Consider the following 17,517-nt stretch of genomic DNA (forward strand, 5'->3'; position numbering starts at 1 on the left):
GGTGGGCGTGTCTTTTAGCACTAATGCATTATAATTAGCATGTAATGAGCAGTGAGAGCGACCAGAGGTCACTTTTGTGGCCATCTTGGTTTTGGTGGGTTTTGGTCAGCCTGTTTACCACACCCTCTTTTATCAGCAAGATCTTTAGGACCTGAATGTTGTGCTGACCTCCTATCTCATCCTGTGACTTAATGCCTAACCTCCTAGGAATACAGCCCCGTAGGTCTTGGCCTTATTTTACCCAGCCCCTATTCAAGATGGAATCGCTGTGGTTCAGATGCCCCTGACAATTCTACTTTCTGCCTGTGTGAATTTGACTACTCTTAAGATACCTCATGTAAGTGAGATTGTATAGTTTTTGTCTTTTGTGACTGGCTTATCTCACTTAGCATGTCTCCAAGGTTCATCTGCAGTGTGGCATGTATCAGAATGTTCTTTGTTAAGGGTATGTAATATAGTCCATTAAAAGTATGTACTCCATTTTGCTTATTCATTCATCTGTTGGTAGACATTTATGTTATTTCTACCTTTTGGCTATTGTGAATAATGCTGCTGTGAACATTGGTGTGCAATTACCTATTCGAGTTCCTGCTTTCAATTCTTTTGGGAATATACTTAAAAGTGAAACTGCTGGATCATATGGTAAAAATTACTTTCAAATGTAGAAACATTTTAAATACTTTCAAAATGGTCATTTTGATTTAAACAAAAGGTCACCTTAAGATGGCAGGTGACATAGAAATGCAGGATGAAATTTCAGCCTTTTGTTCTTGCGACTTGTTTGATGATCCTTGGTGACATGAAATGATTTGTTTTTCAAGTGTGGTTTTGATTTTTTTCTTACAGCATCAAGCTGCTAGCTGTGCAAGAACTGCTTGACAGAGAGGCTTTGGAAAAGGTAAATATTTTACTCTTCCTTCTACATTCACAAACCAAGAACAGAGGGCCACACATAAGAAAAATTCAACTCCCCGTCACCAGAGACAGCCCCTACTGAAAAGATGGTCAGTTATTTTGTATTCCTGACAGTCATGCTGAATTTTAACCTCAGCCCCCTACCTTGCTGACATTGTGTTCACGCCTACAAACTCTGGGTTGTGTGGGGGTTGTGCGAAAGGCAGAGGCTCGCGCTGCAGGGGTCCATACTCTGGAGGAGGCTTTCTGTGCTTTCAACCATTAGGAGCCAGAGGCCTCACGCGTTCCGGAGTCTGTGCTGGCTACCTCACTGCATTTCTGCTTGCTGTGTGTTATTATCTGGGTGTAGGGATGATGGAATTGAGACCCAGTGACTTGCCCAAGGCAAATGAACTAAGTAGAAGAGTGATGATTTGAATCCCAATAGTTCCATTTCCAAAACCAGTACTTCTCTATTCAGTAGTCAAGTTTTTATCTCTTTTTAGGCTACTACTGAGGATTGGGAAACTGCCTCTCTGCCCCCAAACTAATGTTTTTTAGCAGAGATGGGGTTTCACCATGCTAATGTTTCACTGTGCCCTGGAAGAGACCCCCAACGTGTCTCGGCTTTCTATGTTCAAGTCAAGCCTGGGGTTGGGGATTTTTTGCCAGTTGTGGGTTTAAGTTTGGCATGCGTGGTGGGGTGGGCTCCACAAAAAGGGCTGGGTGGGCACCGAGGAAGCCAGGGCCCCCTACTTGCCCACCAGGGGCCTCCCAACTGATACCAAGCTCTCAGACCCTGAGGAGCTCAGGACTCTTCCTGCATGTGTAGCTGCAGGTGATAATTAGAATCTGTGATGCTAACATGAAGCAACAGCACCCAAACAATACTCACTTATTTTTGGTTAGAGAGGCCGGGCGCGGTGGCTCAGGCCTGTAATCCCAGCACTTTGGGAGGCCGAGGCGGGTGGATCACGAGGTCAGGAGATCGAGACCATCCTGGCTAACATGGTGAAACCCCGTCTCTACTAAAAATACAAAAAACTAGCCGGGCGTGGTGGCGGGCGCCTGTAGTCCCAGCTACTCGGAGGCTGAGGCAGGAGAATGGCGTGAACCTGGGAGGCGGAGCTTCCAGTGAGCCGAGATCGCGCCACTGCACTCCAGCCTGGGTGACACAGCGCGAGACTCCGTCTCAAAAAAAAAAGAGAGAGACAAGCACTTGAACTATATTTGTTTATTTTTGGAATTTAAAATATTTGAGGGGGCCAGGTGAGGTGGCTCTGCCTGTAGTCCCAGCACTTTGGGAGACTGGAGGGTTGCTTGAGCCCAAGCGTTTGAGACCAGCCTGGGCAACATAGTGAGACCTCATCTCTTCAGAAAATCAAGAAATTAGCCAGGTGTGATGGTCCCAATTCCAGGGAGGCTGAGGCAGGAGGATCACTTGAGCCCAGGAGGCTGAAGTTACAGTGAACCAAGATCATGCCACTGCACTCCAGCCTGGAAGTGAGAGCAAGAGACCCCATCTCAAAAATAAAATGTGTGGATTAGTAGTCAGTCTGCTGGTTGACACTAACACAAATAAAGTATTTAAAATGAACACCAACCAGTGATGTGAGGGGAGAATGGGGCCTGAGCACTACTTTGGATTTGACGTCCCCTCAGCCTCATTTCTATCTTGGGTAAACCAAGGATAGAGCTGCTGCCTGACCTCAGAGAGGCAAAGCGAGAAGCAAATGAGTTAATGTAGCAAAAGGGCTTTCTAAATGCCAAAGCACTCTACTCATATTAATTCTTAATTACTTATATTAATTCTTAATATGCATTCAGCCATTAAAACATAGTGGGTCAGGCTATAAAAGACATCACTGGGCCAAATGGCAACATTGGATGTGGATAGTAAATGAGATGAAGGTATTGTATTCACATTAACATTTCCTGAAGTTGATAATTGGCTTGTGATCATGTAAGAGAATGGCCTTGTTCTTAGGCAGTGGTTCCCAACCTTTTTGGCACCAGGGACCAGTTTCCTGGAAGAAAAATTTTCCACAGACCTGGGTTGCGGGGATGGTTTCAGGATGAAACTGTTCCACCTCAGATCATCAGGCATTAGATTCCCATAAGGAGAGCACAACCTGGGGACCCCTGTTCTTAGGAATTAACACAGGAGTATTTAGGAACAAAGGGGCATGGTTATAACTTATTCTCAAATGATTCAAGAAAAAGATATAGTGACATATATATATCAGACATATATGCTGACGTATATATATAGAGAGAAAGATGAGAATAACTCATCAAGTAAATGAGGCAATATACAAACAATTGATGCTTCTGTGTAAAGGGGTATGTGTGTTCCTTATATGTTCTTGAAACTTTTTTAGTTTCCCCCCTCAAAAAATTGTCATCTTAGTATTCATCATGGTTATTTGTTTTATTTCTCAATTAAAAAAAAAACCGTCAGATGGCTGGGTGCGGTGGCTCACGCCTGTGATCCCAGCACTTTGGGAGGCCAAGGCAGGCAGATCACAAGGTCAGGAGTTCGAGACCAGCCTGGCCAACATGGTGAAACCCCATCTCTACTAAAAATACAAAAAATTAGCTGGGCATGGTGGTGCACACCTGTAGTCCCAGCTACTCAGGAGGCTGAAGCAGGAGAATTGCTTGAACCTGGCAGACAGAGGTTGCAGTGAGCCGAGATTGCACCATTGCACTCCAGCCTGGGCAACAGAGCAAGACTCTGTCTCAAAAATAAATAAATAAATAAATAACCAGCCAACCATCAGACAAAGCTGGCAAATGTGGAGCCTAGTGCTGGGGTATATCAAGGATATCAGTATAATAAAAATGCAGGTGCCAAAAATGGTTATGGCTGGGCACAGTGGCTCACGCCTTTAATCCCAGCACTTTGGGAGGCTGAGGCAGGTGGATCATTTAAGGTCAAGAGTTCAAGACCAGCCTGGCCAATATGGTGAAACCCCATCTCTACTAAAAACACAAAACTTAGCCAGGCGTTAGTGGCGTGTGCCTGTAATCCCAGCTACTCAGGAGGCTGAGGCAGGAGAATCACTTGAGCCTGGGAGGCAGAGGTTGCGGTGAGCCCAGATTGTGCCATTGCACTCCAGTCTGGGCGAGAGAGTAAGACCCTGTATCAAAAATAAAATAAAATAAAATAACAGTTATGTCTTTTGAGCTGTGTGTAGACCTGATTTAGAGAGGCTGCTGAGCCAACCCAATCCGTTAGTATTAACTACTTGCAAAACCTAACAGAGAAGTAGGGTCAGGGCTTACTGTGGCTGGTGGCGGAGCCAGTTGTGCTGCCCTGAGGATTAGATTTTGATGCTGAGGATGCAGTGGAGCAGGCCCTAAGCCCACCTTCCTAACTGGATTATCTTGGATTACTTACTTTTTCGTGCCTTAGTTTCCCAGTTTCTAATTCTAATTCTTAACTCACAAAGGTTTTAAGATGACTAATTAGGTAGTTCATGTAAAGGACTTCAACACTGTGCCTGGCACTCAGTGATCTCCAATAGTTAGCTGCTGCCCGTGTTCTTTTCTCTTCTTCCTCCTCCTCCCCCACCCTGATTCTCTCTCCCCAAGTCTGCTGATGATTTTTGTATTGTTCCCTCCATCTCAAAATATGACCGGTAAGAAGCTTTACAAGATGGTCTGAATACGCACAGGGGCCAGCAGGCAGCCAAATTCACTGAGTTTCCTCCTCCTTCCTTCTGTTCATTCATTCATTCATTCCCTTATGCTACAGGCATTTGTTGAGCTTCCAGTGTGCCAGGCAAGTGGCAAACATTTCTTGAAAAGTTCAAAAGCAAACAGTCATTATGCGCTTGATAGCCAGTTACATTTTGAGTGACATATAATATATTACCTGGCATAGTGCTATTTTGTGCATCAAGATTGGTCCAGTTGAGGCCAGGCGCAGTGGTTCACACCTGTAATCTCAGCACTTTGGGAGGCCGAGGTGGGCGGATCACATGAGGTCAGGAGTTTGAGACCAGCCTGACCAACATGGTGAAACCTTGTCTCTAATAAAAATACAAAAAAAAGAAAAAATACCTGGGTGTGGTTGTGGGTACCTCACAGGTACTCAGGAGCCTGAAGCAGGAGAATCTCTTGAACCCGGGAGGTGGAGGTTGCAGTGAGCCGAGATCGCGCCACCGCACTCCAGCCTGGGCAACAGAGTGAGACTCTGTCTCAAAAAAAAAAAGGATTGGTCCACTTGATATGCTGGAGTAAGATGAGTTCCTAAAGGGCCTCGTGACTTACAGATTCCCTTCCACCTGGACTGATTAAAGAGCCACCAAGAAAAGTTATTTGTCAAATGTAGAGCTTTGCCACTCGAAGTGTTGCCCACAGACCTGCAGCATTAGAAGCCTGTTAGAAACGTAGAATCTCAGCTCCCTGAATTCAGACCTCCTGAATCAGAGCTGCATTCTAAAAAGCCCCCAGATGATTATGTGCTCGAAAGTTCAGGAACGCTGCTGTAGAGTATCATTTATTATCACCATTGCTGTTATTCACTAGTCAGAAAGAATCTCTGAGTTGTCAATTTGACTTTTATGGCCAATTAAGCTCTTTTTCTTTTTCTCTTTTTTTCCTTTTCTTTTTTTTTTTTTTTTTTTTTTGGCACCAAAAGAGAGGAAGTAAACACAGTGATTTTATTTGTGAGAACCCAGTTTTTATTTTTAGTTCACCTACATCTTCCTTTCATTAAGAAAATAGTCTTAATAATAGGTAGAGCCAGCAAAAAAGGGCTCAGTTAGACACACATTCTGCAACCCTCAAACCTCTTTTACTGCCATGCAGCTGAGCTTCAAATGATAACCTGTCTTTGAGTTTTGTCATCACTGAACTCCCGACACCCAGCTGTGATAGAGCTGGTCGCTTCTAGCCAGATAGTCCCAACAGTGGGGACCAGCACAGGCCTCCTCTTTTAAGATGGAAGCTATTCTAAAGGGGCCATTTCCTTCACAAATACTGGTAGATTAAATTTGAACAATAAAAGATTTAAATTATGTAAAACCTAATATAAAAAGCTAAAAAGAAGTAGCAGTCTTTTAAGGTCTCATAGAAAATAAGTGCTTTTTCTTGCTAATATTAGGCCTTGTTATTAGGATCTTAGTATTTTAACTTAAAATGACCAGCCATTTGCCTAAGCATTACTTGGTTTTAGGTAGACGGCCTTCCCATTTTTAGACGTGCCAAGGTTTTCCTGTTTTCCGCAGAGCCCGGAGCCAGCTCTGAGGAGGTTCCCAATTGGCAGAGCCGAGTTCTCCTCCCGGTGTGGCCTCTGCTGAACTGCTCTGTCTGGCAGAGGATCTTGCCTGAAGACCCTGGCCCCTTTCCTAGTCTGTGAAACTGCTATCTGTGGTTCCTTCCCACTCTTCAATACCTGGGCTTCATTTTTCAGAGTTGATTTTTTTTTTTTTTTTGAGACGGAGTCTTGCCCTGTCGCCCAGGCTGGAGTGCAATGGTATGATCTCGGCTCACTGCAACCTCCACCTCCTGAGTTCAAGTGATTCTCTTGCCTCAGCCTCCTGAGTAGCTGGGTTTACAGGCATCTGCCACTATGCCCAGCTAATTTTTCTTTTCTTTTTTTTTTTTTTTCTTGAGATGGAGTCTCGCTCTGTTGCCCAGGCTGGAGTGCAGTAGTGTGATCTCGGCTCACTGCAACCTCCACCTCCCAGGTGCAAGTGATTCTCATGCCTCAGCCTGCCGAGTAGCTGGGATTACAGGTGCCTGCCACCACGCCCAGCTAATTTTTTTGTATTTTTAGCAGAGATGGGATTTCACCATGTTGGCCAGGCTGGTCTCAATCTCTGGGCCTCAGGTCACCCACCTACCTTATTCTCCCACAGTGCTGGGATTACAGGCATGAGCCACTGTGCCTGGCCATAGGGTTGATTCTTGACAACATTGTGAAGAGGGGGATGTTTTGCCCTTGTGTACTCAGTTTTCTAGTATTTTCTCCACTTCCTTGCTTCAGTGATCCTTACTGTGCTTGGGGGCTTTCCTGTTTCATCTACCCTACTTACCATCAAGTCACGTGTTCTGGGAAGAAGTGAATGGTGAACACAAGCCCAGTACATAGATACACAGAGACTCTAAAACATAGATCAGTGGGGTTCTAGTTTTTGCCTCTTATTCTTTGTCTTCATTTAGGTGCAGTAGATTGGGTGGGAGGTGGGGGACCCTTGTGGGATCAGGCTTCTGAGTTTCTCTTCTCTCCTAACACTACACAGAGCCAGTTCCCAGACTAGTAAAAGTGACTTGTCACTTATTTTTAAAATGTTATAAACCATACAATTAACAATCTAAATTCCTCAACCAATTTCTTGTTTCGAAAAATGGTTAGAACCATGAGCAGATGATCTAAGATGTGTGAGTGTCAGTGCATGTGACATTGGTCTGAAAAAGTGTTTTGGATTTAGATGTGCTTTTTTTGTCAACCATCCATAAGGTCCCAAAAAGGAGCACTTGCTGTAGGAAGGATACATGTCATGCAGTTCTCTGTTGGTTTTGCTTTGAGAGTGGGACACTTCTGTTTTTCTGAACTTAAGTCACAGGGACTTGTTTCCCAGGCTTTAAACACAGGCCCATCTAATGCCTTTAAATGTGGCATTTCTTAAAAGGAAATAAAAATATTGGTACAGCTTGATTTAGAAAGATCATTTCTCAATGACCCTTTCAAATGGCTTCCTGCAAAGCCACAAACAATAGTTTGACCAGTCATTCCGGCTGGACCGTGGTAGGACCAGAGGGTAGACCACTGGCTGACCCCACCTGAGACCAGTGCCTGCCTGAGAAGCTGCCTGTGTGAGCTGGGCCCTCAGGAGACACAGGCCACCCACCTGGTGACCTGGCCAGTGCTGCCTCTCCCAAGCCATGACTCTGTTATAATTACAAGTCCACTGAGTTCATGCTGTGAGGGCAGAGGTAGGGGTTGAAGCCAGCCCTGCCATTTGCTAGCTGGGGAACCTGTGAGGCCAGGTACTGGCTAGCCTCAGTTTCTTTTTAACATGGAGCTTCAAAGTAATACCTATCCTATTAGGATATTCTTATGAGAAGTAAGTGAGATGTGTGAGATAAAAGCCATTATGTATATCGTAATACCAGAGTGGCAGTAGCTGGTACTATCCTTTCTACTGCTGATTAGCTGCTGCTGTGGTCGTCGTCATTGGCATCTCGTCCTTCCTTCCTTCTGGAGAAGCCCAACTTGAGATGGATCTGTTGCCATTAAAAGATGTGAAAGAAGTTACATCCTTGCTGCTTCTTTTGCCAAATTGTCTAGGAAAAAATGCCTGTCAGTCCTCCCTGCTGCTACGTGTTTTTCTTGGAATTTCAGCTTTGGAGCCCAACTCCTAGTCTAGTTTTCCTGAAGATGGAGCAGACCTCTAAGATGTGTTAGAGTGCTTTACATGTGTGACAGAGTATGTGCATTTCATCAGCAAGCTTGGGACTAGAAAATACTGAACTTGGGCTGGGCGCAGTGGCTTATGCCTGTAATCCCAGCACTTTGGGAGGCCAAAGTGGGTGGATCACCTGAGGTCAGGAGTTTGAGACCAGCCTGGCCAATATGGTGAAACCCTGTCTCTACCAAAAATACAAAAATTAGTCAGGCGTGGTGGCATGTACCTGTAATTCCAGCTACTCAGGAGGCTGAGGCAGGAGAATTGCTTGATCCCGGGAGGCAGAGGTTGCAGTGAGCTGAGATCATGCCATTGCACTACAGCCTGGGTGACAGAGCGAGACTCCATCTCAGAAAAAAAAAGAAAAATTGAACTTGACGGATTAGTCAGGGAGTTTCCAGGCAAACCCTAGTGGTGCGCAACATTAGAATGGTAGCTTCCTGGGAATTTTCAGAAGGAAAGAGGATAAGCTATTTTCACATAGATGTGTGTGAATAACTTAAGAATGCAAAGTGCTTGTATCTGTAATTGGTGAGGGTGTTTTCTGAATATACACACATGTACATCCATAAACACTACCTCTCTTATTACGTGCTTTTGGAGTGTTTTTCACTATGATTTGGACTTGCAATTAATTTAGTTTCTGCAACAATTGAGTCCTTGCTCTGTGCCAAAATTATACTATTTACCAAGGGGGTAAAGTTATAAAGATACATTTGATTATAAAGATACATTTACATTTGAATGGCATAGAATCTCCGAATGTCAGACTCGAGACAGACTTTTAAAACCATCTAATCCAACCCTGTCATTTTGTAGACAGGACACTGAGGCCCAGGGAGTTGAAGTGTCCCCCTGCCCCAGGTCCACAGCAGGTGCGTTGGTAATCCGGGACCCATCCCAGTGGACTGGGCTCCATTTCCCAGCTCCTTTAAGTGCAGCCAGCTGCTCATCTTCTATGATCTCATTTAATCTGGACATCAGCCTTAGCAGGCATACTGGATGATCATATCTCTGCATTTCCCCAGGAGTGGGAGCAGGTCCATAGGATCAGTCCTGGCCCAGGTGATGGGGAACCAATGCCCAGGTCATCTCATAGTGTGACTTGTAGCAAAACAGACTTGCACAGTTGGTGTTAGCCTCCTCCAGCAGGAGAGACAGAGAATGTGGGCTGGGGGATAGAGGAAGCAGAAGGAGGTTCTAGGTTCCAGATATGAACAATGTCAAAGGAGCACCTAAAAGTGAAGGAACACAAAGGGTGTGAGGGCTGCCTGGAGACCATCCACTTAGCAGGTTATGGGAGCCATGAGGATATGTGAGAGGATGGAGAATGTGAATTGGACACACCCTTCATTTGGGCTTGGTGTCAAAATGAATTGCTTCAAGAATCTTAACTTGTAACAATATATATACTTTAAGATTTTTTTTTTTTTTTTTTTTGAGACAGAGTCTCACTCTGTCCCTGAGACTGGAGTGCAGTGGTGCAATCTCAGCTCATTGCAACCTCCACCTCCTGAGCTCAAGCGGTTTTACCCCCTCAGTCTCCCGAGTAGCTGGGATTACAGGCTTGTACCACCAAACCCAGCTAATTTTTTCTGTTTTTAGTAGAGACTTGGTTTCACTGTGTTGCCCAGGCTGGTCTCAAACTCCTGGCCTTAAGTAATCCACCCACCTCGGCCTCCCAAAGTGCTGGGATTACAGGCATGAGCCATCGCCCCTGGCCAGATACTCTTTTTTAAAAAAACACTATGTTCTTTCAAAAATATCAGAATAAGATTCTTAGATCCCTTATTTATTTCCTCCCACCTCTGCCACACTTAGCCCTTCATGTAGTCAGAGCTGAATTTGAATACCACCTTAAGTGATCAATATTCATATATTTGTATAAATTTGCATTGGGTTGAGCCAGATTAGTGGCTCATCATGAGTAAACTCATTGTAATCACTTTCCCAGCTAAGTTTCTATCATCAGGAAGCTGGCAACTTCTTGAAAGGGCCGATGAGCAGAATTGGAGGTGGGTACCGTTGTGGAGCCCAGACTCCACTGTATGGAACCTAACTCAGGCTCACTGCAGCCACCACAGCTGCCACCAGCTCCACTTCACAGACTCAGTGCTCAGGGTCCACCCAGCACCTCGCTGCCAGAAAGTGGACATTTTAGTGAATTATGGGCTAGGCTCCGCGGTTCATTGAACACACACACACACGTTCATTACACACACATGGTTCATTAAACACACACACACACGCACACGGATTTTCTCCTTATTCTTTGAAAATCATCACAAGATACCAGGTATATTCAGGGACTCTCACTACCTTTTTCTTTTTATGAAAAGCTTTTCTTCTAAGTGAGCAAAAAGTAGAGTCCCCAAACAGGACTTTTAAATTGTCTTCAGTTCCCTCAACTATCAAAGATAAGCAGATTAAACCATGAGGGTTCATTTTAAATTTATTGCATTGGCGGAGTTTTAAAGCATGATGTGTCACAGTGAAGTTGTGATGAAATCAGTGCCCCTGGCCACTGCTGAGGAGGGCAGGTGACCTGGTGCTGGCCTTCTCCAAGTTCTTGGGCAGTGCATTTCATTAGAGTTTGCGATGTCCCCATCCTTTAACCTGTGATCCTGGTCCTGGGAGTGTATCTTAAGGAAATGATCCATAAAAACAGGGAAATAATAAACATGCTGTGGCATGCTTTATAATTATGAATAAGTGAGAGGCAGTTCAGTGCTGTGTAGGAAGGGAGAGGGTAAAAAACTCTGTGGTAGATCAACCCAAGGGTCTAGTATATATCCATCAAAAATGATAAGATCTTTTAGCCTCATAGAAATGTGGTATAATATTTGCCATAAGGGAGAATAAGCCATTGTATCTACTGCGGTTACAACTACGTAAAACATATATTTATTCTTTGAACCAGGGTGTATTGAGTACCTCCTTTTGTCAGGGCTTGTTCTAGGCTGGAAGATGCCTACAGCTGTGGACAAGACCTTTCGCTTTCCTATCTCCTGTAGCTCGCATTGTAACTTAAGAGAAAAACCTTAGCAGTGACACAAATGTTTATTTAAATACAGTAGTAATAAGTGCTTTGAGAAAACAAGTTGTCAAGAGGGAGGTCCTCACCTGATGTTCTTATGATATCAAAAAAATATTTAAAGCCAGGTGCAGTGGCTCACACCTGTAATCCCAACACTTTGGGAGACTGAGGCAGGAGGATCACTTGAGCCCAGGAGTTGGAGACCAGCCTGGGCAACATAGTGAGACCATGTCTTTACAAAAAAGTTTTTAAAAATTAGCTGAGCATGGTAGCGTACACCTGTAGTCCCAGCTACTCAGGAGGCTGAGGTGGGAGGATCACTTGAGCCCGGGAGGCCAAGGCTGCAATGAGCCATGATTGTACCATTGCACTCCAGTCTGGGTGACAGAGCAAAACCCTGCCTCAAAAGAAAAAAAAATTAAAAATAATAATTACATAACCTTTTTTCCATTTTCAGTTTTTAAAATCAATTTAATATTCCTAGACTGAATTTTTTAAGATCCTCTTGGCAGCTGTGACTGGAGGAGCAGGAGGAAGGGACTAGAAGGATGCAGGTGCACAGGGCTAGAAAGGTGGATGGTGCACGGAGATGGAGCCGCCCTGAGTGGCCCAGAATCCTGCACAGGAGACCCTTCTAGATCAGAGCTACCTATGGCCAGTCTGTAGGTGAAATCTGGCCCATAGCTTGTTTTTATAAAATTTTATTGAAACACAAATGTACCCATTCAACTTATTGTCTATGGCTGCTTTTACACTGTAACGACAGGTTAAGTTGTTGTGACAGAGACAGTATAGCCCATAAAGTCCAAAGTACATCTTATTTGGCCTTTCACAGAGTTACAGTTTGCCAACTCTCATTCTAGATCAGTGGTGCTTAGCTATTGACCCCTTTAAATATCAGCTGAAAGCTTCATGCCCTCATCCCAGAAAGATGCATATATGTCCCTGTCCACACACAGAGGTACTCATTGAGTTTCCATATTCAGAAAGTCCCAGCGCTCTTGAAGCTTCCCCATGGAGCCCTCAGGTTCATACTTCTTGACACTAGTGGAGGTAGGATTCATTTCTTTACCCCCAAAATGTTGAAGTAGCTTCTCTCATCTACCAAATGAGATGAACCCAGTGAGGAAATGAATCAACCCTTAGCAGTGAGGTTTAGTGCCCAGTCAACAGGGGAGCCATTTATGTGGTTAGAGTCCAGTCAGATTTTAGATAATGTCATGTCCCACTGGCACAGAAACAACATCCCATCCATTCTGTTTCTTTGGCTTATGGTTTGACCCCATATGGGTTATTCTAAAGGAATTATCTGGTTTATAGACATCTGTGCTCCCATTCTTAATCCTCTTCTTTCTAGAACCATTTGCTTCCTCTATAACTTCAGACAAATGTAGGTCTTCCTAAACCTCCAATTGTGCTGGCATTTGCCTTCCCATCATTTTTGCCACTGTCCTATTTCTCTTCTTTCCTCTACTGGTAGGTTTCTTTTTGTTGTTGTTGTTGAGACGGAGCCTCGCTCTTGTTCCCCAGTCTGGAGTGCAATGGTGCGATCTCGGCTCACTGCAACCTCTGCCTCCCGGGTTCAAGTGATTCTTCTGCCTCAGCCTCCCAAGTAGCTAGGATTACAGGCATGCACCACCTTGCCTGGCTAATTTTGTGTTTTTAGTAGAGACAGAGTTTCTCCATGTTGGTCAGGCTGCTCTTGAACTCCCAACCTCAGGTAATCCACCTGCCTTGGCCTCCCAGAGTGCTGAGATTACAGGCGTGAGCCACTGTGCCCGGCTCTCTACTGGTAGTTTTCTTAAACGTAAATTCTTATCCTACACAGCCAACCTTCATCCCTCCTCCACTCTCCTTAACTCTTAGGAACCTGGCCCCTGTCCCAGTTCATCTAACAAATCATAGCTCACTTTCCCCAACTTCTAACCTAACCCAGAGCATTTTAGTTTTCAAAAGTTCTTTGCTTTCTAGTATTAAAAAGTATGATGAAATAATTTTATGTAGAATTTAAAATTATATATATGCAATTATTTTTTGGTAATTTCTGTACAGTTGTTTGATTTTTATAATGAAAACATTGATTTTATGTTGAAATATATATTTTAATTTTGCAGCCACTTAGACACAGTGATATGAATTCAGGAGTGAGAAAAGGAAATCAATCCTGCCCGGAGCTTAGCTTATGTAGGTCAGCTGAGCCGCTTGGGGAGCCTGCATACACTGCCATCTTTTACTCACGATGGTCGTTTAATTAATTTTTCTTCATACTCTGAAAGTTTCATTACTTCTTAGCCTTCTTATTGATTCTGGATTTACCGAAGAAAAGAACAGAAGTCTTATAATATCCATGTGGATTACAGACTCAGGCAGAGGCCAAGGCAGGGCCTACACCAAGGGCAGAAAGGTCATTTCAGTCAGGCCTGAAGGTTTTGGCGGTGGAGTTGCCTTTTGCAGTTGTTCGGGTCTAAATGTGTACAGGAGAGCCAGGTTTATTCTGGCCGTGAAGAATCATGCTCTGCCCCGCTCCATGTTTTGCTATGACTTCTGTTACCATCAACTAGAGAGAGTTTTGCTGGCCTGTCATGGTGGCTCATAAATGATAGGCTGGTTTTGTGAACTTGTCTAGTCCATGGTTTAAGCATAGTGTGCCCATGCTAAAAACTTTTCCTGTGAGCTTTCTATCTCCTTGAGATGCCCTCTTTTTTCTGGGAGAGCATCTGGAGTTCACAGTTCTGATAATGACAGAGTAGCTTATGTCAGAATAACCTTCCCTCAAATAACAATATAAGCGCTAGGGAAAATGCACATGTGTATTTGAAGGTACCAAAGTGTGGCCAAAACAGGGAGAAACTGGAGGAGCTTCAGCCGCTGAGAGGAGGAACTAGCTGTTGGTGAGCTCTGCATTGATCTGGCTCTCCCCGTTATGGTACAGCCCAGACTGTGGGGACAGGCAGAGCTCAGACAGAAAATGGAGGCCTCTGGTGTGGTAGCATGACTGTTCTCTCCCTTTTTTTGGATCAGTCTAGGTAAAGATTTCTCAGTTTTTGCTAAATTTCTCAAAGAGCATTTGGTTCCATTGGTTTTTCTGGGTTTTTTTATTTTCCTATCCTCCATTTCATTAATTTCTGCTGTCATCTTTATGTTTCTCTTCTTCTCCTTCCTTTAGGTTTAATTTGGTCTTCTTTGCCCAGTGTCTTAAGGTGGAAGCTTAGGTTATTGATTTGACATCTTTCTTCTTTACATCTGTAAAGATCTGCTGCCATACATTTCACTCTAAGTGCTGCTTTAGCTAGTATGTTGTATCTTAATTTTAATTCATCTCAGAGTATTTTTAGGTTTCCCTTGTGATTTCTCCTTTGACCCATTGGTTATTTACAAGTGTGTTATTTAATTTCCACAAATTTGTGAAATTCTTATGTTATTGATTTCTAATTTTATTCCATATCACTGTGGTCAGAAAACATATTTTGTTTGATTTCAATCCTTGTCAATGAATTGAGGCATGTTTTACAGCCTAGCATAAGATCTGTCCCAAAGAATGTTCCATGTGCACTTCAGAAAAATGTGTATTCTGCTGTTCTTGGGTAGAGTCTTCTGTGATTGTCCGGAGGTCCGGTTGGTTTATGGTGTATATTGTAGTTCAAGTCTTTTATTTCCTTGTTGATCTTCTATCTGGTTGTTCTGTTATTGAAAGTGGGTATTGAACTCTCCAATTATTGTTGAATTGTTTTTCCCTTGAATTCTCTCAATTTTTGCTTTATGTATCTTGGGGTCCTGTTATTAGGTACACATATATTTATAACAGCTGGGTTTTTTAATTGATTGACTCTTTTATTATGATAGGATGTTCCTCTTCACCTCTAGTAACAGACTTTTTTAAAGTCTATTTTTCTTAATTGTCACTTCAGCTTTCTTATAGTTGCTATTTGCATGATATACCTTTTTCCATCCTATTACATTCAGTTACTTGTATCTTTGCATCTTAAATGTGTCTCTTGCACGCAGCGTATAGTTTTAATCCACTTATATTCTTTACCTTTCTGTTGGATTGTTCAGACCATTCACATTTAATGCTATTATTGCTGTAGTTGAATTTATATCTGCCAAAATACCTCTTGTTTTCTATGTCTTATGTCTTTTTTTGTTCCTCTGTTCCTGATTACTTTCTTTTGCATTAAATGAATATTTTCTAATATGGCATTTTAATTATTTTAATAATTTTTCACTATACTTTCTTGAGTTATTTTCTTAGTGATTGAGCTAGGATTTACCATATGTATCTTTTTTTATTATACTTTAAGTTCTGGGATACGTGTGCAAAACAAGCAGGTTTGTTACATAGGTATACATGTGCCATGGTGGTTTGTGTACCCATCAACCCATCATCTACATTAGGTATTTCTCCTAATGCTATCCCTTCCCTAGACCCCGACTCCCTGACGGGCCCCGGTATGTGATGTTCCCCTCCCTGTGTCCATGTGTTCTCATTGTTCAACTCCCACTTATGAGTGAGAACATGTGGTGGTTGGTTTTCTGTTCCTGTGTTAGTCTGCTGAGAATGATGTTTTCCAGCTTCATCCATGTCCCTGCAAAGGACATGAACTCATCCTTTTTATGGCTGCATAGTATTCCATGGTATATATGTATATATACACATTTTCTTTATCCAGTCTGTCATTGATGAGCATTTGGGTTGGTTCCAAGTCTTTGTTATGGTGAGTAGTGCTGCAATAAATATACATGTGCATGTGTCTTTATAGTAGAATGATTTATAATCCTTTGGGTATATACCCAGTAATGGAATTACTGGGTAAAATGGTATTTCTGGTTCAAGATCCTTGAGGAATCGCCACACTGTCTTCCACAATGGTTTAACTAATATACCCTCCCACCAACAGTGTAAAAGCATTCGTATTTCTTCACATCCTCTCCAGCATCTGTTGTTTCCTGACTTTTTAATGATCGCCATTCTAACGGGCGTGAGATGGTATTTCATTATGGTTTTGATTTGCATTTCTCTAATGACCAGTGATGATGAGCTTTTGTTCATATGTTTTTTGGCCATGTAAATGTCTTCTTTTGAGAAGTGTCTTTTCATATCCTGTGCCCACTTTTTGATGGGGTTGTTTGTTTTTTTCTTTTAAATTTGCTTAAGTTCCTTGTGGATTCTGGATATTAGCCCTTTGTCAGATGGATAGATTGCAAAAATTTTCTCCCATTCTGTAGGTTGCCTGTTCACTCTGATGTTAGTTTTTTTTGCTGTGCAGAAGCTCGTTAGTTTAATTAGATCCCATTTGCCAATTTTGGCTTTTGTTGTCATTGCTTTTGGTGTTTTAGACGTGAAGTCTTTGCCCGTGCCTATGTCCTGAATGGTGTTGCCTAGCTTTTCTTGTAGGGATTTTATGGTTTTAGGTCTTACATTTAAGTCTTTAATCCATCTTGAGTTAATTTTTGTGTAAGGTGTAAGGAAGGGGTCCAGTTTCAGTTTTCTGCATATGGCTAGCCAGTTTCCCCAACATCATTTATTAAGTAGGGAACCCTTTCCCCATTGGTTGTTTTTGTTAGGTTTGTCAAAGATCAGATGGTTGTAGATGTGTGGTTATTAATTACTGCCTCAATTTCAGAACTTGTTATTGGTCTATTCAGGGATTCGACTTCTTCCTGGTTTAGTCTTGGGAGGGTGTATGTGTCCAGGAATTTATCCATTTCTTCTAGATTTTCTAGTTTATTTGAATAGAGGTGTTTATATTATTCTCTGATGGTAGGTTGTATTTCTGTGGGATCAGTGGCGATATCCCCTTTATCATTTTTTATTGTGTCTGTTTGATTCTTCTCTCTTTTCTCCTTTGTTAGTCTTGCTAGTGTTCTATCAATTTTGTTGATCTTTTCAAAAAAACCAGCTCCTGGATTCATTGATTTTTTGAAGGGTTTTTTGTGTCTCTATCTCCTTCAGTTCTTCTCTGATCTTAGTTATTTCTTGCCTTCTACTAGCTTTTGAATTTGTTTGCTCTTGCTTCTCTAGTTCTTTTAATTGTGATGTGAGGGTGTCAATTTTAGATCTTTCCTGCTTTCTCTTGTGGGCATTTAGTGCTATACATTTCCCTCTAAACACTGCTTTAGCTGTGTCCCAGAGATTCTGGTATGTTTTGTCTGTGTTTTCCTTGG

At 42.8% G+C, this 17,517-nt stretch overlaps 1 protein-coding gene across 2 annotated transcripts in view; it reads left to right on the forward strand.

Annotated features, from left to right (window-relative positions):
• Positions 1-17,517, forward strand: part of EEPD1 (endonuclease/exonuclease/phosphatase family domain containing 1) — a 145,065-nt gene that overhangs the window by 83,063 nt on the left and 44,485 nt on the right. For both annotated transcript variants that reach the window (XM_009203104.4, XM_031665357.1), the window contains exon 3: positions 847-898. In XM_009203104.4, the coding sequence (XP_009201368.2) occupies positions 847-898 (52 nt within the window). The remainder of the gene's footprint in view (positions 1-846; positions 899-17,517) is intronic.

The sequence above is a fragment of the Papio anubis genome, chromosome 4 (genome assembly GCF_008728515.1).
Source record: "Papio anubis isolate 15944 chromosome 4, Panubis1.0, whole genome shotgun sequence".
NCBI lineage: Eukaryota > Metazoa > Chordata > Mammalia > Primates > Cercopithecidae > Papio > Papio anubis.